Source organism: Apodemus sylvaticus, chromosome 15 (assembly GCF_947179515.1).
Source record: "Apodemus sylvaticus chromosome 15, mApoSyl1.1, whole genome shotgun sequence".
NCBI lineage: Eukaryota > Metazoa > Chordata > Mammalia > Rodentia > Muridae > Apodemus > Apodemus sylvaticus.
The window spans coordinates 25701777-25728525 of NC_067486.1; the positions used below are offsets into that span (position 1 = coordinate 25701777).

Consider the following 26749-nt stretch of genomic DNA (forward strand, 5'->3'; position numbering starts at 1 on the left):
CACAAGTATCCTGCAGATGGTCCCTGCCCCTGGAGTCAGTACTCACAGTGATCCTTTCATCTTTATCATCCAGGGGAGAGCCGTCCTTTTTCCAGGAGATGGTGGGCTCTGGATGGCCCCGAGGAGGCTGGCATTCCATCACAGCAGGCTCACCTACCGCCACCATGACGTCTGAAGGGTTTTGTCTGAAGTCATCCCGTAGAACTGTAGGGACAAGATTAAATCATCACATTCAGTAATGAAATATGCAGTCCTTATCTCTGAGCTTCAGCAATAGTGACATTTATTAGAATATACTTCCGCTCATAGCTATCTCAGGGTAGCTTGAAGAACTCCCATCTATTACCAGCATCTGCCACTTACAAAAAGGACTTGTCCCGTGAGCATCCTCTGAGAGGATTATTTCTTGTTCTTCACAGGCCAGCAAGCATGTGCGCTCTGCTGCTTTTTGCCCTGACAGTTAGCATTTCATCTGAACTGCATGAATTTCTGCCCACCACGTATATTTCTCTCTTGCATACACTGACAATAACTGAATCCATTACTTAACAGAAAACTTCAGGACAATGCTTTCTACTATTATATCAATTACGCACACAAAAACAAAAAATATGAATGAAGATATTTTGAAGCATCTATCTAAATGATTTAATAGATATTTAGATTTATAGAAAACTGTATAACCAATATAATTTGAATATAGTCACTATGGAAACTTCATGCACACATTTGCCAATGACTTCAAAATCAGTGTTTTTGGTTTTTAATCAGTGGACAGGAAGGAGTTAGAATATACAAGTTATAACTAACAACATCAGAATTTATATCCAAAGTTATTTTTGTTAGTCAGTGTTTTATTAAATCCATACACCTATTTAGAATGAAATAAGAGTATTAATCTTTTTTTCTGCTGAAAACTCTATATTTTAAAGGAGCAAATAATCAATTCTTGTCATCTCAACTAGACAGTAAGTATACTGTATATGTAAAAAAAAGTTATTATTTACTTAGTGTCTGTAGGGAAAATGTGGGAAATTAAATAATGTGCTCTAAAATAAAAAAAAAAAGTTCCAGCAGGGAAATGGTCCTCAATACCTCAATAATATCAGGAGATTCTGAATTACATGCCATCATCAGCAAGCTTTAAAATCACAAGCGTGTTCCTTACTAGGTAATCTTATGTACATTATTTATATCCTGCATTTTAAATTACAAAGCATGGAAGACAACATACACATCATCACAAAGTCCAATAAATGGTTAAGTTTCCCACGCGTATTTTCCTTTATCCTGTGTGGAATAAGATGTGAACCGTCCTCATAAAGTAAATTAAGGGAACACTTAAAATGTTTATTTGTAAGTTAAACACATAAATCTGGAGTTGAATGGTGTTTATCTTTAAACAAAAACCTACTGAATAGAATTTTAAAAACTGCCGTTGTGTGTTGCACTGGATACATTTTCACCCATGTGGCTTTTAAAAATGCTCTAATGGATGAGAAATTAGGATACTGAAAATTTGTGCTCAAACCATCAGTCAAAATAGAATCAACCTTAAACTTTGCTCTCCTAGCCTGGAATTAACTAACTGGCACCCAATAGTTTATACTTTCCCTCCTTTCCTTTCTTTCCTTCCCTTTGTGGGCCAGCCATATTCATGCATCTGGTAAATCCAAAGTACTCATGCCAAATTGGGTTTTTCCTACCAACAACTTCCTATCCTGAAACAACTTCTTCCTATCTTTGGAAAGAATAGTGAGAGGAAAAGAGACTGCGGCTGGCAGCGACTCTTTGCAGTGGTAACTTTCATACTATACAATCTTAAAATAGCACAGATACAAAGTGCATTTTGCTGGAGGGAGACCTCTCCATAGGCTCAGTAAAGAAATAAGCAGAGCTTGAAGGCTTTCACCATTTCTAAACTATGCTGTTATTAGGCGTTAAGAATGTAAAATAAACAAAATGTAAAGTTTATAGAAATTAACTGGCCTTAACAAGCAGCCAACTCCCTTACGGGATCATGTCACTAATCAGGGACAACACCCCCGAAATGCTTTAAGACCCCTAAAACAAGCGAAAGAAAATAGCTTTCAAATGAAAGTAAATACTACAATGTTTCTAAGTGAGACACTAAAACAATCTCGACCATACTTTATCTTATTTATTAATGAGGATCATATCTCTAAAAAGCCAACAAATAGTAAAATGTCTTATGGAAATATCAAAGGTTTAAGATTAGTCAAGTTGTACTCACTGCCTATCATATGATTTGGTCTGCTTTCGCAGTGTATAATAGAAAACTAATAAAGCATAATCCATTAAAGACTGTTGCTTAGATAATGCTCATGTAATTATTTTTGCAGCTGTTAAGTATAAAAATCCAGTAATACATATGGCTATAGGCAATGTTTCATAAAAATATGAATTTAAGACTTTTCCTTCTTCTATAAAAATAATATTTCTTACCTATATTTGTCATGAAATTTTCCTTTGGAGGAAAATATTATATGTCATATTATTAAGTGACATTATTTTAATTAAGCTGTCCAATTAAAAACCCTATGTACATATGTAAGTAATTAAAAATTAAATTCAACTGACTGGGAGCATCTTGGTAGAAAAATACCTAAAACCCTCAGGAAGTCCAAGTCATAGATCTTTTAAAAATTTGTCTTTTTCTCCGTTTATACAGGGTACCTGATTTGTATGCCTACTATAAAATTTTTAAAAAATAATTCAATTTTCAAAATAAACTATGATATTAATTTGAAATGAATAAACAACATTCATCCTTCTAGCTGTTTCAATTAAGAAATGGCTGATCGGGGCTGGAGAGATGGCTCAGTGGTCAAGAGCACTGGCTGCTGTTCCAGAAGTCCTGAGTTCAATTCCCAGAAAGCACATGGTGGCTCATGACCATCTGTAATGAGAGTTGATTCCCTCATGTGGTTTGTGTGAAGACACAGCTCTCATACACATTAAATAATTAAGTAAATAGATAAATATTTAAAAAACCAACAAAGTTCTGATCCGGTGGAACCTGCTGTTGAAGCCATGGCTCTCCTCTTCCTGTTTGCACACCTTAGCTCCTGCGTATATGGGCTGGTGCACATTTAGTTAACAAGCTCTCCGGGGCTTTTACTTTGTTAAATAAAAGAAGGCACAGCATCAGCCATTCCCCTGAAGTTTGGTTTTGCGAAAGTGGTTAACTCTATCTAATAACTCCTTTAAAGCAAAATGAAGCTTATAAGCATTTCTGTTTCTGAATACCATTAAACAGGTTTTGGCTAAGTTTTTCATCACATTTCACGTTATCTATGTGTATGTATGTGGGTTCACATATGTCATGGCACGTATATGTTGGTCAGAGCAAACATGAAAGAGTCAGTGTCATCTATCCACACATGGGTCCCAAAAATACACATGGGTCCCAAAAATCCTCACGGTGTCAGGCTCAGTGTCACGGGTGTATTTACTCATTGTACTAATTATAAACGATGAACAAAATAACTACTAACATTTTGTGAAAAACCAAAACCAAAACCAAACAAATCATACCAGTGGTGTATCTGAATTGTTTCCACATCACATGGAAAAGCTAAGAGAAAAGGCAAAGAAATAAATTTCATGTGTATGGAAGGGTCAGTATTTGCATAACACTCTTGGAGAACACTGCACCAAGCTTTAAAACTGAAAGAAGGAGAATTATTTTAGGACAGGCAGGAGATTGGTAATATCCAATCCTTCCCATTACAAGGAGCAAATGAAACCCAGGAAGTCTGCTGATAGGCCAAGACTGGAGAATCCCAACATCTAACGTGTTACCTTCGTTTTTGTCTTGAAAAATAAAGGAAGACAAAAAGCTATCTATTCTCACCGCTGTACTATAAAGCACAATTCTCTCTTTGTCTTTCCCACATGTATACACTCCTATAAGTGGTCGTATAAGTCTTCACACCAGTTCTTATAAGTCCCCTGTCCTAGTACTTTGAAGAACATCTCCGAGTCTCTTTATTCCCTAACCACATACTGCACAACTATGAACCACAGGCCTTCAACTTCACCAACTTGCACTAGGAACTGTTATTTAATTTCAAAATTAATTATTTGACATAAGATATCTGCCCTAATTACAAATGTTGTGCCTCGCAAATATGCTATGAAGCTCTCCAATTTTTCTAATACAAGATAAAAATATGATATATATCATCAAACAGTCTTCGGTTAGGGAGTTGACTCACTGAATAGTACGCCTACTGTACAAGTGTAGAGACATGAGATTGATCCCCATTATCCACATAAAATAATATGAGAAATAATGTTTCCTAAACCATGTCCTCTCAGTGCTGCTAGGAACCTGACCATGTGCCCTTTAAAGTTCTTGTCTTAGAAATGAAGGAATTAGGTGTGGCTGAAATGGCTTCATGGGGAGAGCTGCTGCTGGACGACCTGAGTTCCTTCTCTAGATCACAGATGGAGAAATGAGAAGAAACTGACTTCTGTTGCCCTCTGACCTCCATGCATGAACAACCCAGATGGGTGTGAGAGAGAAAATGAACAAATGAATAAATAAATAAATATTTTAAATATTTATATAAATATATATAAATAAATATAATTATATAAATTTATATAAATAAATAAATATAAAAGAGGTTTGGGACTGGAGAAGACCCGAGTTAGGTTCCCAGTACCCATGCAACGACTCGGAACCACTGGTAAGTCTAATATCAGGGATCCGAAGCCATCTTCTGTCCTTTTTGGAGTCTGCAGCACCAAATATACAAGAGGAACACAGACCTACAGGTGGGAAAAACACCCATTTCATAATAAAGTGGAATCAAATAAAATCAACATTTAAAATGAGAATCTAAAAACCTAGGATTCTTTGAGGGAGAGAAACATGCCACCAAACCAATGAAAAAATGTAATATAGTGGTAATCTTAGCAGCACAGGAGATTAATATGTGTCAACTGCTCACTCTCAACTCATATAATCCTCATAGAAACCAGAATAAAGTGAGATTACTGTCCTCGTGACACAAAAGGGGAATGTTCAGAGAATCAAGGCCAAGCCTCAATCAGCTCTCCAGTCACAAAAGAAAATTCTCCACCGAGTGGCTTGTCTATCAGTCTTCTTTGAACACTATTTGCCATTCCAATCCTTAAGTATCATAATTTAACTAATATTTCAGCTTCTTTCCAATGGAACAGAAGTTCACGGAGAAATCCCCCCCCCCCCCCCGACAGTCATATGGCTATCCTCTGATGACATTCTGTCCCCAGATTCTGCCATGCTTGGAAGGGACCTCTTCACATTTTGAACAGCACGTTGAGAATCAGCATTCATTATCCAGAATGCATATGATGTGTTACTTCCCGTCAACGGTTTATTCCAACCAAAAACCCAACTGAACAGGCTGTACAATAATAAGCATTTTAATTAAACATAGGCATTTTAATGAGAACCCCGGGTATTTTGGGACAAAACAAAAGGAGGCAACACACAGTCGTGAGATCTATTTTTCTCCCACAAAAGGAAATCTTATCAATGACACTACGAGGCAACTAAGAAATTGTGTTTATGGGGAGAGAAGAAACAAAAGGTGGAGGGGACTGGAGAAGAAAACAAGTTAGAAAGTATGCACTTAATGGCTAACTTGTAGCTGTATATGCCTATGTTGAGTAAAACACTCTATTTCCTCAAAATTATTAACTATATTTCAATTTGGAGTAGTGTATAAATAACTCAACTTTATAAAATGTTGTGCCTGGCAAATATGCAATAAAGCTCTTCAATTTTTCTAATACAAGATAAAAATATGATATATATCATCAAACAGTCTTCGGTTAGGGAGATGACTCACTGAATAGTACGCCTACTTTACAAGTGTGGAGACATGAGATTGATCCCCATTATCCACATAAAAACGCATGGTGGTGTGTGGTTATAATCTCATTGGCATGTAGAAATAGGCAGATTCCTGAGGCTCACGGGCCAGGCAGCCAAGCAAACACCATGAGTGAGGTCTGGGCCAGTGAGAAATAATGTCTCCTAAAGCAAGGTGAATGGCACAGAAGGAATGACCCTGGGGATTTCTTTGCTCTCAGAAGCATAGACACTCACCCACATGCATCGTCTCACAAATAAAATACATACACACACACACACACACACAGACACACAAACACACATACACAGACATACACATACAAACACACACATACACAGATGCACACACATACAAACATATACAGACATAGACAAACACACACAGATACACACATACAAACACACAAACACATGCACAAACACACACACACATACAAACACACACACAGACACAGACACACACATACATGCAGGCCAGAACAACCCTCCCCCCTCCCAAATCCTTGTCAAAAATAGAAATTGAATAGGATTTCCTGCAGGTTATTTTGAATGAACAGATATACTTTGGGAGCTGTGCAGGAATGCACAGGGATATCTAAACTGTTTGTTTTCCTAACTGTTTGTTGAGAAGTCATAGCCAACAAAAAGATTTAAATATCTCAACATATTCTTAAGTAAATGATCAAATTTGAACTTTAACTAGTCTACATACACAAAAAGATGTGACATTCAGTATGAGAATGAAAGGGACAGGGTGTGAACTAATTCCCCATTCAGTGGTGGATGCTCCTGTGTAGTCACTGCCTTATAATGATATTAATGACATTCTTTTCTCAAACATTACCTTCAAAGATCAGATCTGAGTAGGGCACTGAGCTAACAGAAATGCTTTCTAAACAACATTCCATTTTTAATGTTGACATGGCATCCACCCATGGGCCTTCTTCCTCAACTATGTCATCTTCTGCGAGTGGGTTCGATGCATGCCACTTTATTTGAGAATGATACATTTTGCTTCGGTTAAGACTGGGGGGCAGGGGGTGAGGTGGGGTGGAGTTGGGGGTGGGGTGTGAGATGCTGAAGAGGCACTCCTTTCCCAAAGGCTGGAGGGTCTGGGATTTCAGAAGCTGCTGAATCTCCATTCTGGGAAAGAAGTTTACTTTTTACTTAAAAATTGTGTATTTGTAAAGTCGTCTGGTGCTGGAAGATAGCGCATATCAGTTAGTCTTAGGAACGGGAGGGGAAATCAGTGCACACAGAAAGAGATATGCTATCAGAATAAAAGTAATGCTTCCTGTTTCATGACCTCAGCCTGTTGACAGGATTAATACAGTTAAAATGCCCATCTTGCCAGAAGCAATATAGAGATTCAATGCAATCCCCATCAAAATCCCAACTCAGTTCTTCACAGAGTTAGAAAAAGCAATTCTCAAATTCATCTGAAATAACAAAAAACCCAGGATAGCTAAAACTATTCTCAACAGTAAAAGAACTTCTGGGAGATTCGGTATCCCAGACCTCAAGCAATACTACAGAGCAATAGTGTTAAAAACTGCATGGTATTGGTACAGTGACAGGCAAGTAGACCAGTGGAATAGAATTGAGGACCCAGAAATGAATCCACACACCTATGGTCACTTGATCTTCAACAAAGAAGAGGAAAACGTCCAGTGGAAAAAAGATAGCCTTTTCAACAAATGATGCTGGTTCAACTGGAGGTCAGCATGCAGAAGAATGTGAATTGATCCATTCTTATCTCCATGTACTAAACTCAACTCCAAGTGGATCAAGGACCTCCACATAAAGCCAGACACTCTGAAACTAATAGAAAAGAAACTGGGGAAGACCCTTGAGGACATGGGCACAGGGGAAAAGGTCCTGAACAGAACACCAATAGCTTATGCTCTAAGATCAAGAATTGACAAATGGGACCTCATAAAATTACAAAGTTTCTGTAAGGCAAAGGACATTGTTAAAAGGGCAAAATGGCAACCAGCAAATTGGAAAAAGATTTTTCAACAACCATACATCTGATAGAGGGCTAATATCCAATATATACAAAGAACTCAAGAAGTTAGACCCCAGGGAACCAAATAACCCTATTAAAAATGGGATGCAGAACTAAACAAAGAATTTTCACCTGAAGAAATTCAGATGGCTGAGAAGCACCTTAAGAAATGCAAATCAAAACAACCCTGAGATTTCACCTCACACCAGTCAGAATGGCTAAGGTTAAAAACTCAGGAGACAGCAGGTGTTGGTGAGGATGAGGACTTCAATATCTGGAAGTCAGTCTGGCAGTTCCTCAGAAAACGGGACATGACACTTCCGGAGGACCCTGCTATACCTCTCCTGGGCATATACCCAAAGGATTCCCTGGCATGCAATAAACACACATGCTCCATTAAATTCATAGCAGCCTTATTTATAATAGCCAGAAGCTGGAAAGAACCCAGATGTCCCTCAGTGGAGGAATGGATACAGAAAATGTGGTATATTTACACAATGGAATACTACTAAGCAATTAAAAACAATGAATTCACGAAATTTTTAGGCAAATGGTTGGATATGGAAAATATCATCCTAAGGGAGGAAACCCAATCACAAAAGAATACACATGGAATGCAATCTCTGATCAGTGGATATCAATTAGCCCAGAAGCTCTGAATACCCAAGGCACAATTAGCATATAAAATGACTCCCATGAAGAAGTAAGGAGAGGGTCCTGATCCTGGTAAGGCTTGATCTAGCATTGGAGGGGAGTATCAGGACAGAGAAAAAGGAGAGAGGTGATTGGAGAATGGGTGGAGAGAAGAAGGTTTACGAGAGGGGGAACTGGGAAAGGGGAAATCATTTGGAATGTAGACAAAGAATATAGAAAATAAAAATAAAAAGAATAAAAGTAATGGGTGCTAATCTGTTCTTTACATAAGGTACACAGAGGGAGACAGCTAAGTGAACCCATGGGAATGTTCCCGCCATTGGGTTCTTGTGGGCTACAGTACTGGGGCCATGTTTGTTCTTGGCTATCCCCCCGCCATTATGATATATCAGGGAAAAAAAAAAAACTAAGAACTTTTGTATGAGGGGCAAAAATCAACTTTCAGACTGCACTTACTTGTGATCTCTAGTTCCATTTTGTAGAAGCCTGGACAACATTGAGATGCCTCCCACTCTGTGGCCTAGGATAAGCCTCCCCCCCACCCCCAGCCCTTATAACAATGGCACCAATTCATAGAATCAAACGATAGGTCGGTTTTGTCATGCTAGGCCAAAGTGAACATCTGTAACGCATTCCAGAGAAAAGCGGACATTCATAAGAATAGACTTTTAAATAGCTAAGCCCCTGCAGATTAGAAAGTCTGGGGTAACATAAAAATACGTAATATTGAAAGAGGAAAGCCAAGTGGCTAACTCATGTCCTTTATGTTGAAACTGTCGGTAACCTACTTGATGTGCATGTATCTAACACACTTGAATATAAAGTGTGAGTGAAATTAATTTACTACCGAAAAATGCCTCACTTAGGAGGCAGGAATTTATTGGCCTGTGACACGTATGAGTTAGAAAACAGAAGTGGCGCATTTCAGAATTACCAGTGCTCCTTGCAGAACCTTGTGACTGTGATAAGTAGACCCACAATGAGTCAGTTATTCACACACGGACCGCGAGTTTTACGCTCTATCTCGATAGGGTTATTATGAAAACTAATTATTTAATGTTTATACAGGACTTGCCATTTTTATGGGGCATTACATCTACAAAGAAGTATTGCTATTAGTCACTGGGTAAGGAACTGCCAAATTTCTCAGCTGCCAGTACAACTGTGGAAGGAGGACAAAGAATGTCATTGATGAGGGCGTCTAGGTGCTGGAGTGAAAGTCACACTCAGGGATACCCTGGCAGGGTTAAAACAACACAGACGAAACGGGGATATCTGAGCTACGGGACCCTGATTAGAGCAAGACAGGCGGCCATTCTTTCTTTCTCCCATAAAACCAACTTTATATTTAGTATCCCGCACTCAAAGAGTCCTTAAGCAAAAGAATATTCTTCTGCATTCACTGCCTGCCTCCAGCTGAAGGTCAACTCCACAATCACTTCCGTGACAACGCTGCTCTGAGCAGTGGAGAAGATACAGTAAACGTCCGTCAAGGTTTACCACGCACTATGTGTGCACCGGATGTTAGGTATAAAATGGCGACAGCATGAGTCCTATTCTCCTGAAGTTCGGAGATAAAGGGAGGCCAACAGACAATATTTAAGTGAACGCTATGGGAAATATGTCATAATAAATAAACAATTATTAACTGTATATTACTATAAATGAACACACATATATTTATGTGTACAGGTATACAATTATTATATGTATTATTGTGCATATTATATTATGTAATATATTGCATATATATACATTATTGTGATACAAGGCAGGAAGTCAAGGGTAGGAGGCTATGTGGAAGGTTTATAACAAACAGAAGTTGTAAGGGAGGTAAAGGGGCTTTGAGGAAGGAAGAGGTGAACCAAAGCCTAAAAAATAAACTTACGGAAGTACACTGAAGAAGAGGAGGTAATCTGTGAGGAATTGGACACCTGGCACTGTGAAGGAATTTTAAGAGACGCAGCCCCGTGTGATGGGCCAAGTTGATGATGATGCGGCATGAGTTTGGCAGAGAGAGGTGGAGCCATCATGCTGGGGGCATGGCAGCCTACGTAAGGAGCTGGTTTTTACGTCATATCCCGTAAGAACCCTGAAGACCCAGACAGCAGTTTTGTGGTGTATCTGTCATACTGAGATGCTCATTCTGGCTGCTCTGTGAATGAACATGACATGGAAGTAAGAATGGAGAGGGATAAAACAGTTAAAAGGCTGTTGCATTAACGAGGGAAAAGGGCAGGGGCTTGTGTTCTTGGATTACAAGTAGGTTCGGAGCAAGGGTGGGACAAATTGGAGATGCATTTGTAGGTAAAGATGAAACTGACCTCATGAGGGGTGGAAGTGGGCAGAAATCGGCCAAAACCGATGCCTGCATGCCCTTTAAACATATAGGTGAGTGTTCAGACAATGCCAAGGTAAATTCTACCACGGGGAAGAGCAAGAGTACAGGAAATGCTATTTTGATTTTAAAGAAAGAGCTTAGGGGTAACATAAGTCCTTTTCATTGATTAAACAATTATGGTTTCAAACTCTGCTCCCTATAACACAAGATTGAGTTTTACGAACAAGGACTGTATTACAATATTTCAAAGCCCAGTTATTAAGTGGTAATGTGCCCAATCAGCTAAACTATATTATGATTTTAGGATGGTTGATTTTAACCTAATCTGAGGCACATCAAATACTTTATCTGACTTAAAAATGCACCTGAAAGTCACTATTCAAAAACAATTACAACATCACAGAAATACCACTGTACATCCATCCATGGCACACACAGCAAGTGTTAACACTATTCAAGGGACTTTGCAAGCACTCATACACTGAGTGGTCACAGTAAATTAGTAGGCAGGGTTTCAATCATCAAAAGCTGATATGATTTATATGGATAGTTTTCTGTAGCTTTCAGACAGCAGTATAGCTGGGAGCCAGTGTGTATTACAACAAACTGGATATTTTTCTTAGTAAACTTGAACATTTAGCAGTAATCTTGACTGGCCCTCTAGGAAATGTCCAGAACGGAGACTGTCTCCTTGTTGGTTGACAAACTCTACTCCTGTGTCATTTCAAAATATACTCAGCTGAGGACGCACTGTCAGTTTAAAATCCTATGTGGAGACGTCTTTTCCCTTCTCCTCAAGATAACACCTTTCTGTAATCCTACACAACTATAGCTTATGTACTCACAAAGTCACGCAAGCTAAGCATGAACTCCCTAGCCTCTACCGCCACCACCCCACATCACAAACAAGGATCCAAAGTGAGGCCGTGGAGGGCTGAAGGCTTTTGTTATGAGTCACTAGACAAGGACAACATTAGATCCCAGCAACAACTGTTTCCATGCTCTTTATTAAAAGGCTTACATATTTTACAAAAGGTCTGTAGAAAGGCCATAATGTTTTCCAACTAGAATATTTGATGGGAAACGATGGCTGTCAAATTAAAAGGAAGGAAGGAAGGAAGGAAGGAAGGAAGGAAGGAAGGAAGGAAGGAAGGAAGGAAGGAAGGAAGGAAGGAAGGAAGGAAGGAAGGAAGGAAGAAAGAAAGAAAGAAAGAAAGAAAGAAAGAAAGAAAGAAAGAAAGAAAGAAAGAAAGAAAGAAAGAAAAAAGAAAGAAATGTACACATAGTTTCTTTATTATTGAAGTTTTGGAGAAATGCTAACAGATTTCAAAGGTTTCTAGTGAGTAGGGGGGAGTGCCTAGCAATGGTTACAGTCTCAAGGGAGAAAGATCCTCACAGTTTAAAATGATCTTGTTAAAACCACCCTAGCAATTGTGAAGTACTAGAGAAAACAGCAATTGGATTAAAAACAACAACAGAAAAAACCCTCACCAGTGTATCTTTGTGCAGCATAATTAAGGTTGCCAATTATAACATGTCTCCCAAAACGCAAAGGGAGGTTTACAATGATAGGAAAAAACCCAAGTCTAAAAAGCACACAGAGGGAACACACCATTTGAACAAAAAGGTCTTTAATTGGTGACAATCCACCCTAAATCACTATTTCCATTTCGGAGCATAACAGCCCTCAGATCTGTTCCTTCTCGGGTCTTCCCCTATCGCAGGCTGTCCAAGGCTTCAGAATAATAACGGGAGCACCTAACAGGGCTTTCAATCTCCAAGGCCCATAACAAGTGTGCAATTGTGTAGCTCTGAGCGCTGCGTGTCCTAACACTGCAGATCCCTTGGGGAGAGCATTCAACCAGCTCCCCGCTCTCTGCCTGACAGGGTTTAAGAACCTTTTTTTGTTTTTGTTTTTTTTTTTTTTTGCTGAGAACTGCAAACACACTAACAAGCTCCCACTAAAGGTACAAGGGATTAAATGAGAGGAAAGGCATCATTTTATAAATCACCTTAATGATGCTAGCTTTATCAATAATTCTACTTTGTACAAGACTCAACTTAGTCACCCTTAGGAAGTATTACATGCAAAAGAAAAATATCAAAGATGGTAACAAAATTAAAAATATGCAACCATGTCAAAATGTTTCACATACTCTTGAACATTGAAGCAATTCAATTTTTTCTTTCCTTTCTTTCTTTCTTTCTTTCTTTCTTTCTTTCTTTCTTTCTTTCTTTCTTTCTTTCTTTCTTTCTTTCTTTCTTTCTTTTCTTTCTTTTCTTTCTTTCTTTCTTTCTTTCTTTCTTTCTTTCTTTCTTTCTTTCTTTCTTTCTTTCTTTCTTTCCCTCCCTCCCTCCCTCCCTCCCTCCCTCCTTCCTTCCTTCCTTCCTTCCTTTCTTTCTTTCTTACAGGGTTTTTCTGGCTGTCCTGGAATTCACTCTGTAGTAGACCAATCTGGTCTTGAACCCAGAAATCCACCTTCCTCTGCCTCCCAAGTGCTGGAATTAAAGGCGTGCGCCACCACTGCCCCCATTTTTTTCTTTTTTTTTGTCATCACATAGTGGAAATAAAACGTCTACAATTCAGGAAAATTTCAAACTGCAAAATGTGTAATCCACAACCACTCCTTACCAGCAGCTCAGTGTTAGGTGAGTTTACTGCAGGCACAAAACACATATAGGGAACAACCAGGAGGTCAGGGCATGCCTTGTAGTCCTGCTCAGTTTGTGAGATGGTGACAACACATTGTGCCATGAAGACACCTTCCTCACACAGAAAGAGGGTCCTGGTTGTGTCTTGATGCTTTAAAAATTCAGCTCCACCGGTAGCCTGAACCATGGGCAGAGGAAGGTGTAGTGGACATCCAGGCTGCTTGACAAAAGATGCTCACGACTGTCCTCTTCTTGGACAGCTTGGCATATGGACCTCTTGATGCTTCCTGAACCTTACACACGCTAGTTTGTTAGTTTCCGCAGTTATGTGATAAAGACTAATAAAAGTCATCTCAAGCCTAGATGGATTCAAACGCAACAAATGAACAAATCATAAACGTGGCTCACCCAGCCCTCCCCAGCGAGGCCATCTAAGCAAGCCCAGTAAGCTCCAGGGTCAGAGAGAGACCCTCACGCAAAGAGTAAGTAGGAGAACAACTGAGCGAGACATCTCTATGGACCCGAAGCCTCCAAGCAGATGCACACACCCACGCACATTCAAAGGCATACACGCACAGACACTCCCCTGACCCTCCGAGTTCTGTGATCCTTTCAAACAAGTCCACTGAAGCACTGTGATTCCTGATTCGCCCTCTCATTCAGCGATGGACTTGTCCCTTTGTGTCTCTGGGTTTGCATCCAAATAGTTGACCAAGTGCAGAGTGAAAATACATTTAAATTGCACTAAACTTAATAATTTTAAATTCATCCATTCACATTACATCCTAATTGCTGCCCCCTCTTTGGGTCCCTCCCTTCCCCTTATAAATTTAATTTTAAAATTTATATTTTGAAATTTGTATCAAGTATGTATAGCCATTTTCATGTTATTGCCAAATATCACAGTATAAACAACTTGCATAGCATTACAATGGGTATTAGAAGTAATCTAGAGAAGATGCAAAGTACACTGCCAGCATATGTAGGTGATATGCAGATGCTGCACCATGATATCAAGAGATATTTGAGCATCTTTGGAGACTGGTATGTGTGTGGCGTGGGTCCTGACATCAACATACCTGGTGGACATCAAGAACCCACCCTATACATACGTAATCTCTTTATTTTGTAAATTTTACCCTTTTATCTTCCTCATCTTGTTTTCCAGTTCCATGTTCCCATCCACTCTTAGTCCTGGGCAGTATGTGTATATACAGAAAGGTCCAATTGATTGATCAGTCCTCCTTAATGAATCTTCTGGAAGACCAAGAAACTGTAACTTGTCCTATCCTTGCTGCCCACAAGCTTTGATCACCTCTGAAAGTGCATCACAGAAAGATCTAGAAGTATAAACGACTTTCCATTGTGGGGCAGAAGACATGGAAATGCGAAAGTCATGACGTAAGAAATAATTTTCATTCTCAGACAGACATTCTCAGACAGCCACACACACAATACAGATGAAGCTAACAACCTAGAACGTATAAAAACCACCTTTGAAATCTATGGGATCAGATGTGAAACAGAGGTCTAAACAGCCCTCTATTCTAGTCACATACCTTCCTGGCAGCCCCTCTGCAGCTCAACAGAAACCACAGCCACAAAGCCTGACTAGGACAGGATCTGACAAATGAGTAACAATTATCTTCTTGCAACAAAATTTGGTGGAATTTCACAAGTTTTGAGCTGCTATTTCTAGGAGTTGTTGTTTTAATCACAAAAGTCAAAGGAAAATAATCCTGGTCAACTACTAATACCTTTATTGAGTTTGCTAAATAGAATTATCTGCCAGAGGTCTTTAAATCAAAGAGTCTTAGAGGATCAATCAAGAAAAGGGGACTGTGGCAAACAGGGACTTAGCCAAATGGATAAAAGGTACCCGGTGCCCCTTTGGAGGGTGAAAAAGTTCTGCTCATTGGGAAGAACAAATGTTCAGACCAGGTTAACAGACAGCCTTTTGAAAATATTCTATGAGCCATGTCAATAACTATAAAACCATTAGCAACTTGAGGTGCAGCAACAATACAAAGGAAGCTGTGAGCTTCCCTCTTTTGGGGGATCATTGTGGATTAGTCTCCCCTTTGGCAGACCCCAGTTGGGGTGGCAATATCTTTTGTAAATTTAACAAATGTAGATGGTTTTAGTTTTCAAGTAGCAGCTGTGACTTTCTTGACAATTAAAGAAGAAGCTTTTGATTTCTCTAAGCATTGAAAGACAGTTGTGTTTCTATTGTAGTCTTTGGCACTATTCAATAATGTCTGATTATCATAAAATTTTGTCTCTATTTGCAATATGTTGATACAAGTGTTTTATGAGTAGTTTATTAGCTTTGTTGATACAATTGTAATACGTTCTCTTTCAACATCAGCAAATCTTTCACAGACAACAAAAATGAAAAAAGTTATTTTAGAGATAGCCTTATTAAGTATTAGAAGAAAATGTAGAACTGGCTTTGTAATTGTACCTAATTTTCTTAGCCTAATTTTTAATAATTAGAAAAGGAAACATTGATAACACCGAATTTGAAATATTCACTAAGGTTTCAATTCTAAAAACAAAGCTACAGCTTTCTATAAACACAATTTTCACTGAACAATTCAAGAGTTTTGAAGTAAGTATGTGATATCAAAGTTAATTTGATGTACCTACCATTATAAAGTGAACTGAACTGTAACAAGCTAAACAAGAATAGAATCATGAGTTTTTGAAACAGGACAATTTCTATTATTCTATTTTATAATTTCTATAAACTATTATTAATTAACAATAATGCGATGAAGTATTTTCCTGGTAAAGTAATTATAAAACATTTTCTCATAGGTTTTCTTGACCCTTTAATAGATCTTTTAGGAAACTAAATGATTTGACATGATTAGGTGGTGTGGTGGCGTACGCCTTAAGTCCCAGCACTCAGAAGGCAGATAAAGGCAGATGTCTGAGCTCAAGTCCAGTCAGGGCTTCAAAGAAAAACTGTATCTTGGAAAAAACCAAAATAAATCAATAAATGAAGACTAAATAAGAAATGTATCACTGGGGCTGGAGAGATGGCTCAATGGTTAAGAGCACCGACTGCTCTCCCAAAGGTCCTGAGTTCAAATCCCAGCACCCACATGGTAGCTCACAACCATCTATCATGTGATCTGATGCCTCTTCTGGTGTCTGAAGACAGCTACAGTGTACTTATATATCATAAATAAATAAAGCAGATTTTCTTATAAAAAAAAGAAATGTATCACTGTTTTGAGTTGCTAATGATTATTGATGAGGACATGACAATCCTGGCTTATAGCCACAGGGAGAAATCCCATGGTCTTAATGATGAGCAAAAAGTTGAGCCACATGAAAGATGATGCTTTTTGTTTTTGTTTTTAAGGCATGGTTAAAACAGAGAATGCCTTTGACCCAAATATCAAAAGTCAGAAAATAATAAAATTAAAACCACATTGTTGCTCCCACTTCAATTCTATTTCTATTTGTTACTTGTGCCTGTGGACTTGTGTTCACTATGGTGTAAAGAGATCATGTGGCTATGCAATGGAGAGCGATGTGTAAAGAGATCATGTGGCTATGCAATGGAGAGCGATGTGTAAAGAGATCATGTGGCTATGCAATGGAGAGCGATGTGTAAAGAGATCATGTGGCTATGCAATGGAGAGCGATGTGTAAAGAGATCATGTGGCTATGCAATGGAGAGCGATGTGTAAAGAGATCATGTGGATATGCAATGGAGAGCGATGTGTAAAGAGATCATGTGCATATGCAATGGAGAGTGATGTGTAAAGAGATCATGTGGATATGCAATGGAGAGTGATGTGTAAAGAGATCATGTGGATATGCAATGGAGAGCGATGTGTAAAGAGATCATGTGGATATGCAATGGAGAGCGATGAAGGACATAAACACAATGGCTCTAAACAAGTGAGCTTCTAACATTTCTCAAATGTGTATCTTATTTTGTGTTTACAGACCATAGAGAAGTAATAGTAACTGGTCCATGTGTATTTGAACCATGAAGTCCTTATAAATTCACCAAATAAAAAAATCTAATGACCTACTCAGATACAAAAACATCGGCAAAGATAATTTTTTAAATTTCTTTAATTAGATATATTCTTTATTTACGTTTCAAATGTTGTCCCCTTTCTTGCCCCCTCCCCAAATCCCATAAGCCATTTCCCCTCCTCTTGTTCTCCAATCAACCCTCTCCCACTTCCCTGTCCTGGTATTCCCCTACACTGCTGCATAGAGTCTTTCCATGACCAGGGGCCTCTCCTCCCTTTGATGTCCAACAAGGGACATGCTGCTGCCTGTGCATCTGGAGCCATGGGTAAGTCCATGTTTACTATCTGGTTGATGTTTTTATCCCTGGGAGCTCTGGGAGTACTGGGTGGCTCATATTGTTGTTCCTCCTATGATGCTGCAAACCCCTTCAGCTCCTTGGGTCCTTTCTGTAGCTCCCCCATTGGAGACCCTGTGCTCAGTTCAATGGCTGGCTGAGAGTGTCCCCCTCTGTATTTGTCATGCACTAGCAGAGCCTCCCAGGTGACAGCTATATCCGGCTCTGGTCAGTAAGTACTTGCGGGCATCGATAATAGTGTCTGGGTTTTGTAACTGTATATGGGATGGATCCCTAGGTGGGGTGAAGATAATTTTTTTATGATGACAAAGTGAACATTTTTAAAACAGACAATTTCATGGTCCCTTCTCACCAAGTAATTTATGCAGGCCCTTTTATAAAATATCTTACATGATATCATTTCTGGTTTTCAAGCATCACATGAACTTAATATCACTTTTACTTTAAACATTCTAAATTTTACAATGTTATGTTTTTGTTGATAAAATTAAAACAAGGGCTCACCAAAGCATCATGTGTAGTAAACTGAAGACCACTACCAAGATTTATACAAGATCTCAGGACTGGAGAGAACATATCACCAACAGTAATTGGTGGAGCACTTCAGAGTGACAGGGGACACACGAGGCATACCTGTATATTACTTCAAACCATATCAATCATTGGAAGGCTCTACGACCACGATGGTGTGATCTAGGTAGTCGTTGAGCAAGAGCACATTACTGTCACTAACAGGGAATAATGGCAGGCTGATGGAAAGAGTGACCATGTAGGCACCTCCTCGGACCCCACCGGCTGCAGACAGAGTATTAGCAGCAAATGAGCCCTTAGACAAAATCAGAGAGGTAAGAAGTCCTAAATCCCGATGCAGCTCCCCGTTGGTTTGCCAAGGAACTAGTGAACACATTTATAGCAGCTTTAGGTGGTGTCTTCACTAAGAGGCTGCTTGGCCATTGGAATCCTTGAACATGCCTACCAACTGAATCATTTACCATCTGTGTTTATCTTAATCTTACCACATCTTAGTCTTCAGATTATACTCAATGTTGGAATAGATTCTGAAGTTCCTGTGAATCTCAGCCAGCTATGCTGAATGTACTCTATTACCAGACTCCATAATACATGTGCAGAACAAGACCTAATACGAAATTTATCTTCCTCCTACCACAGACACCTCAGCATGTGGTACTTTTGATTCATTGTTTTATCTTAATCCTGTACACAGACATTCAAGGTCATATTATTATAAGAAAACAGAAATCACGGTCCCCATCTTTGATTCTGCTTATCATGAAACAACACTCATTCCACAAGAACAATTCAGCTAACTCTCCACCTCACCGCCTTCTGCACCCACTGCATTTTCTACCGTGTTGCTCACCCCTAACCCTAGCCTTAAAGCCTGGCAGTCTATATATAAGAAAATGTAAATCCCCATGGAGAACGTGAGCTCTCTAATTGGATAAGGCTACTCTCCAAAATAAAATTTCATAGAGGAGAAATTGAAGAGGTGTTTTTAGGTGTGAAAGGATGTTATTTCAGTTAGAAGACAATGGAAGCTGTTTGTAGTGTATGATTTCAATAGAGAATTGTGATTTTTTTTTTTTTAGGCAAGATAAACGTTTACATAAATGTTAGAGTATGACAGCTTTGAAAAAAGTGATGACTTATTTGAACAGTTGAAATGATGTAAAAACAGTTTCATATATATATATATATATATATATATATATATATATATATATATATACACACACACATACATAACACACACACACACACACACGTAGAAGTTGTAGAAGGCATAGATTGTGGTAATCTTGCTTGGCGTCAAGTACATTTATCCACTCAGAAATCTCACTGGATCCATAGCATACTTTTTCAATAAAAGACATACTATAGTTTAATTAACAGAACAACATATCGATATGTTCTAAAGCGTATAGGTGAGGTAAAACATCAATAAATACATCTATACTATGTGACCTTATTTCCTGTATTTGTCATCAAGAATCCTAGACGGTGTCAATAAAAGTGCTGTGATGTGCTCTTTAGTCATTTGACAGAAGGAAAAACCAAGTCTCAGAAATTAAAGTCATGGGTGTAATGCTACAATAACTGAAACACTTCAGGGAGGTTCACTGGCCTCTAATTAGATTATCTTCGGTCGGTGACAATTTGAACACATTCCAAAGATAACTAAAATCTTTACAATTTAAAATGGATTAAGGAATCGTTGAGAAACATTTGAGAAGTGTTTAGAAGCTGTGAGGGAGGCACCTCATGGAAAAGTCCCTGGCAGACTTGATCAAGGTGGTTCGCTGGGGAAGGATTGATTACACCATAGCTTTCTCCATCAGATCAGCCTCAGAAAGTTAAGACTTATATTAATCTAGTGAGGCAGAGTACAGTGTGAGGCAGTAATCGCAAGAGGAAATTAGCTAAACCATTCCCTAAGAGCTCCGTGCATTTGCTACCACATCTGTTAGCTTCTGTTCCTTTTTGAACATCTTTTCAGCATAGGAATTCAGCTCTCTGGCTCATGAATTCACGTTGAAGACAATGTCATCATAATCTCTACCTGTCACAGAGATATAAGGCCTGTGATGATCAAATAATGGCTCATTCTGTCATCACGACAGCTTTAAAAATGACAGCTCCTGTAGAACCGACTACTAACTTTAAAAAGAAAAGCTCCAAAGTTAATTTGATGGTTTACGTGATTTTTTTTTTTAAAGTAAAAGACTGTATGGGGAAGGTATAGCTGTAATATTAATTCAAACTGAAGCATTTCAAAGAATGCATGTACATTTTAGATGCTTTTATTTTTGAGACAGGGTCTCTGTGTCAGGCTGGCCTCAAACTCTATATGTAGCTCAGGCATGTGGCATTACATCTGGTTTATGTGATACAGAGATTAGACCCAGGGCCTCGTCCATGTTAGGCAACTGGATTACATCTTTAATTATGTTTCAGATAGTTTTCTCAAATGTTTATTTTGAAAGTCTAAAAGACTTGCAGCTTATTTTTGTAGCTGGTTTCTGTAATTAATTGTGGGGCTTTGGATCATGGCAGTGTGATCGCAGGGGGTATAAGGCCTTGAGTTCAATCCCCAGCACTGAAATAAAAAAACAAAACAGACAAAATTCTAACTCATGTTTAAATAGAGTTTCGTATGAATTGTCATAGGATTGAGACATTCCTTCAAGGTTTACTTATGTAGACCATGAGGTGACTTTACTGTTGTAAACCCTAAATCTTACAGAGACTTGAATGTTACTCAACGCATGGTCAAATAGCTTAAAATTATGCTTGGGTAAAACAGCAGGCAATGTTCAAAGATTACTCCTATGTAAGTCAAACTTCAAAAGGATATAAAATGTTTAAATTTTATTTTAAATGGATTTTAAATTTTATTAGTAACAGAAAATTGATTTTTATAAAGCACTTTCATTTCTATATATAACATTAAAAATCACCTTTTTTATTAAGAAACGATCTTCAACAAAATATTGTCTGTTAACAGAAAAAGAGAACTCATTATGATTCATATAAAGGAAAAGAGTGAGGAAATTATCTAATACAGAATCAGAAAAATGTGTCTTTTTGATTGCTGTAGTAAGTACTACTAGAACCCCAGTAGCATACTAATGGGGAAGCCATTCAGAATGTGGGGTGACTGTTTAAGGGGACATGGGAGTGGCTTGTGTTATCACAGGGGGCAAAGGTGGCCAAGCAGATGGCACTCAGGATTTCTCAATGAGCCCAGCATCTGTGTGTACAAGTTGCATAAATGCCAATTAAAATGTGTCCGAGTAAATTTACATCCCTTGCTGATAGAAAGCAAGCCAATCTTGCTGGCTCGGGATCAAGGTTAAACTTCACCATCTGCTGAACTCACAGCAAGTTGCTCTCAGATTGTCCAAAAATTCCCCAAGAAATAATAAAAACAGGACTCCTATTGATTTGTATTTATTTACATTCATAAGTCATTTCTAAAGCCTTGGGCTAGAGCTCAAAGGGGGGAAAAGTTACTATTTATATGACTTGGCCAAGTATATTTTGAGCCTCACTTCTTACAAATACCTCTTTGATTAAAGTGCGTGCTTGAATAAATTTCCCTAACCTCCTTGTGACTTTCTAGTTGAGGTAATTTTGCTTAAAATTTATCCTTTCAAAATGATCTTGAACAAAAGAGAGAGGCATGCAATAGCGAGTCTGCCACTTCCACAGGAAGGAAGGGCTATGCACCTTGGATTGACAGGCAACCATGAAATCATTAGTGGCAATTTTTCTTGAAGTGCAATAAACAAAAATGGTAGTCACTGGCATCTCTCTTCTGGGGTATACTTTTACCACCCCCTCCTAGATCCAGTTCATTTGTACCTACATGAAGATTTGTTGGGTCTGTTTAGGCTCTGGATTTTTAATTTCAAACTTCCTACAAATCAAAATGCTACCTTCTTAGTGAAGTAACTGTACTGCAAAAGAGTATTATACAAGCATAAATATATGTTCAAAGACAAAATAAAATATTTGAGACAAAATTTTAATTGACAAAAATAAGTAAATAAACAAAATTGACACAAGACAGTTTCTCCAACTCTATGTAATTAGTTTTTGTGCCAAGGATGTAAAAAATACAGTATTCTGTATTTAGGTTTATGTTGAGCATTGAATCTCATTTTGTTCTTTCTGAAACTGAAGAGTTTTCAGTATTGGACAAATTGTAGAAACTGGTATCTGGGAAGTGTTAAGTCACTTGCTTATTATTTGCAGGAATCAGGATTCTACCCTAGGTCTACATGATATCAAATCTGGTTTCATCAGAAGAGTTCTGTGACCTTCGAAGCAAGGATTGTATCAGATATTTCCAAAGGACAGCTTCATGGAGCTCTATGAGAACTTCCAAATAAAACTGATCATTAATATTTTATGATCAGTGCTTATGTATCTAGCAGGCTTGTTTTGAAATCTAATACTTCCTGTGCTAGGGACTAGGTTAACAACTTTTCATATATTCTCAGCAATTCTTACCAGAGCCAGATGAGCTTTAATGGGTGCAAAGTAGACCATTATAGAGGCCGGGAAACCAGGGTATACTCACATCAATTTAATAAAAAAAAAAAAAAAAAAAAAAACAACCAAAAGAAAACAAAACCACCACCACAACAAAACCAATATTCTCACCCAATATTCATTACCCATATCCGAGTAATATCATATGGGGGGTACATTGTACTATACTTATAAAACAGTCTTTTCTTGAAAAAAGTGCTTACAAGATAAATTTGTTTAAAACTATTATTTGAAATTCATGAGAAAATCAACACTTATCAATCATTTCATATCTTTCTTTTGAGTACCATGTGTTTCTAGAATAAACTGGTCAAATGTCACCTCAAATATTAATAGTCAATCAATTTTTGATTGAGGGCTTTGGATAGGAAAGAAAGAAAAGGGCATTGTAGAAGGTGAGCTTGCTTTCACTAGACATGCTAGGCAAGGCACAATACGTATTATTCCTCATTAATTGTGTCTCCCTCATTCCCTTACCCATAGCAAACTGTCTCTGGCACAGAGTATGTACAGACACATCGTTGTCTCCATATGTTTGCCAGTGTTGGTGCTACATGGCTGTGACATTGCAGGGTCCTTCCTCTCCATGTCTCTTGTAAGCTTCTATATTCTGTTCCTGCCTGGATACCATAGGCCGGGCAATACTTCTTACATAGTAAGGAATGCAATAGCAATTTTTCAAGGAATAAGATGATGTCCTTTAGGTTTTCAAGCAATCCTGGGAGGCATGCTCATTTGGTGGTCATTTGCAAATGTAGGATTTTTTTTCCCTAGAAATAACAGCTGTCAAGTATCAGACAGAACCAAAACAATGTGCACCTGACTCCTCAGCGTAGGCACTAGAGGTTGTCCATGGCCTGGTCCATTGGCCTGGTCCATTAGTTGGGCACTAATGTTACACCTGGCTATAACTGGGACAACCTACAATCCTTTGCCATTTAAACATCCCCACAGTCTTCAAAGTTTGCAAGCATTATGATCCTATCCGCAAGACTCATATTGCATATCCCTTTTCAAAGATTTATTCTTTATTAAAACAAAAAAATTCATTAAGACATTATTTTAAAATAAAAGTTAAATCAGTCTTTTGGAAACTTCATAAAACTTAAATTTTACTTATAATTTAAAGAAGTGGAGGTGTTCACTTTTGTGCGGAATCTAATTCTCAGTAAATTATAAACCTCTGATAACGTGTGTCACACACACTGAAGGGATGCATCCTTTGTACATATTCCTCGGTATAAATGGCCAATTTGTATCCATCACAAAACAACGGTGAATAGCTGGGAAACCATCGCATGAAATTATGGCCAGCTTAATAGTAGGTTTTCCACTAAATTACCCAGACGAACACAGACCTTGACCAATTATATCCCAAGCAGCTCATGTGAGTAATTTCCGTGTGTGTGTGGGGGGGGGGGGGGGCAGAGGCTGCAGCATTTAACAGGAATACAGATGTTGATTTTTCAGATGACCAAGCAAGACTGGGGACGGTGTGAATTTTAGTTTCATGCTGAATGCTACTACACACCATCACGTGTCCTTAGTGCAGTCTGTGCACACCAAGGACCCACTCTCCACTGTTTTTTTTTTTAAACTTGTTTATTTTATTCTTCTCTTTGGAATAAGATACTCTACATTGTTTCCACGTTTAGCAGTTTATGAATGTGTTCTGATGATTTTACTGTGCTGTCTGCTTACCCTGGTTACAATATTATATTTTATTCACATGTTGTTCCTTTCTGCTAGCAATTATGAATGAAGATATAATGGTTGCAAGATTGTAATATATATTGAACCAACAAATATTCTGTGTCCAATATAGTATTCTTGTGGGCAACAGAAACAGTGACACTTTTGTTTTATAATGTCCCATGTGCAAAAAAATTGTGCACAAAAATCATGAAACTAAACAACTTATCTTTACCTTATTTACATAAGGTATTTATGAACATAACTTATTTGAATTTTTAAGAAACCACCCTGAGTATATGAAATCTTTTTAAAAATCAAAGCCAGTGATAATGATGAGAAATTGTTTTCTGTGTGCTTCTAATGTAACAAATCTCTGTCCTCTCCTTTTTCTCTGTACTCCACATAGAAGCTACTCTTCTAACCCATTTAAGTGGTTCTTATCCTCTGCTGCACACAGAAACCCCTTGGTGTCACACGAAAATTTAGATTTCTGGGTCTTCTGCGAGAGATTTAGAAATGGTTGTTCTGGAATGTAGCCTGCTGATTCCAGTATACAGCCAAGGCTGAGAGCTACTGTTTCAAACTCGGGAGTATCTGAACACAGGGAACAACACTTGAGGATTAAAGAACACAATCCACGTGTGGAGAAGATACAGAAAATTTCTTGCATGTATTTCCATATAAATTTTAAATATTGTTTTATCTTATTACATTTGTGAGTACAAACTCTTATGTGAACATTAGTATAAGGCCCAAGTAAGATATGCCTTTTTCCTATAGTAGTAGTAGTTGTTGTTGTTGTTATCATCATCATCATCATCATCATCATTAATTGTGTGTATTTTCAGGTACACATGTGTACTTGCACATGATGTTGACATATTGTCTTTCCCTTATCTCAGAGAATAAAACCTTTTCTCTTGGAGGGAATCTCTGGGGAGATAAAAACAATGAGATACCCTAAGGGAAGAAGAAATAATGCAGAGAAGCTCCTTAAAACAGGAAGCAAACAAAGCAAGTTACCTTCAGGAAGTCCTTGAAACCATCTGGTCCTTCCCACCCCAAGAGTGTATAAATAGTAAAGACCGCTGATAAGAAGATTTTCAGATGAAACCAGTCACCTAAAAGAAGCACAGGATAACCAAGCACCCTGGAGTAAGAAGAGACCAGTGAACTACCTAGAATGAAGAAAAAAATGAATAGAAGTGAGTTGAGCTTCCCAGAGAAGGCTCAGACAACATGGACACTTCCCAATGTGTTGAGCTGTCTGTATGATGTACAGCATGACCTAGGTTTCCAGCTATTATGAGCCATTCTCTATGTTGGTTTGGGCTTTGGTGATTCAACTGCCTTTTATTCAAATCTGTTCCTTCACTCATTTTCCTGCAATTAACCACAATAAAACCTTTTTTGTTATTTATTTATTTGTTTGGTTGGTTGGTTTTGTTTCCATCAAGCTGGACTTTGGTGATATCCCTATTTTGGTCTGTTACCAGTTCCCTATCCAAGGTGAGTAGAAAGGTACTGTGAGTATGTAGAGGCCAGAGGAATCTTTGTGCAGTTGGTTCTTTCTTACCATCTTCTATAAATTAATTAATCCAGAGATTGAATTCAAGTTTCCAGGATTACACAGCAAGAGCCTTTGCTCTAAACTAGGAAATTGTTCCCTTCAGTGTCTGGACACATAAGCCAGTGCAATTATGCTCCAAGAAGACCAGGATGAGCTATCCCAAGCTCATGGCTTAGCTGTGTTGTCTACTTAGAATTGGCTTGTGAACATGAATGATGAAAGATTATGGAGTCTTACATCGATTTCAGAGAGTCTATAAAGTTAAGCAACAGAATCAGCATCCCTTCAAGCAAGCACTAAAAGACTGCTGTGCGAAGACAGGGAAGTTTTTGTTTCATTGAAGACTTTAGAATGTTAGAATTGCCACAGCCATAGGAGGTTCTCTAAAGAAAGCTGACTGCATGATGTGGCTTAGTCTAAGGCAGTGGGGGAGGTGCTGTGGATAGGAAAGCCATGGGGGTGTAGCTTATCAAGTCCTGTGAAGGCTAAACAATTCTTTT

The 26749-nt window shown here is 38.3% G+C and overlaps 1 protein-coding gene across 4 annotated transcripts in view; it reads right to left on the reverse strand.

Annotated features, from left to right (window-relative positions):
* Positions 1-26749, reverse strand: part of Robo1 (roundabout guidance receptor 1) — a 399556-nt gene that overhangs the window by 150372 nt on the left and 222435 nt on the right. For all 4 annotated transcript variants that reach the window (XM_052158079.1, XM_052158077.1, XM_052158080.1 and 1 more), the window contains exon 3: positions 47-204. In XM_052158079.1, the coding sequence (XP_052014039.1) occupies positions 47-204 (158 nt within the window). The remainder of the gene's footprint in view (positions 1-46; positions 205-26749) is intronic.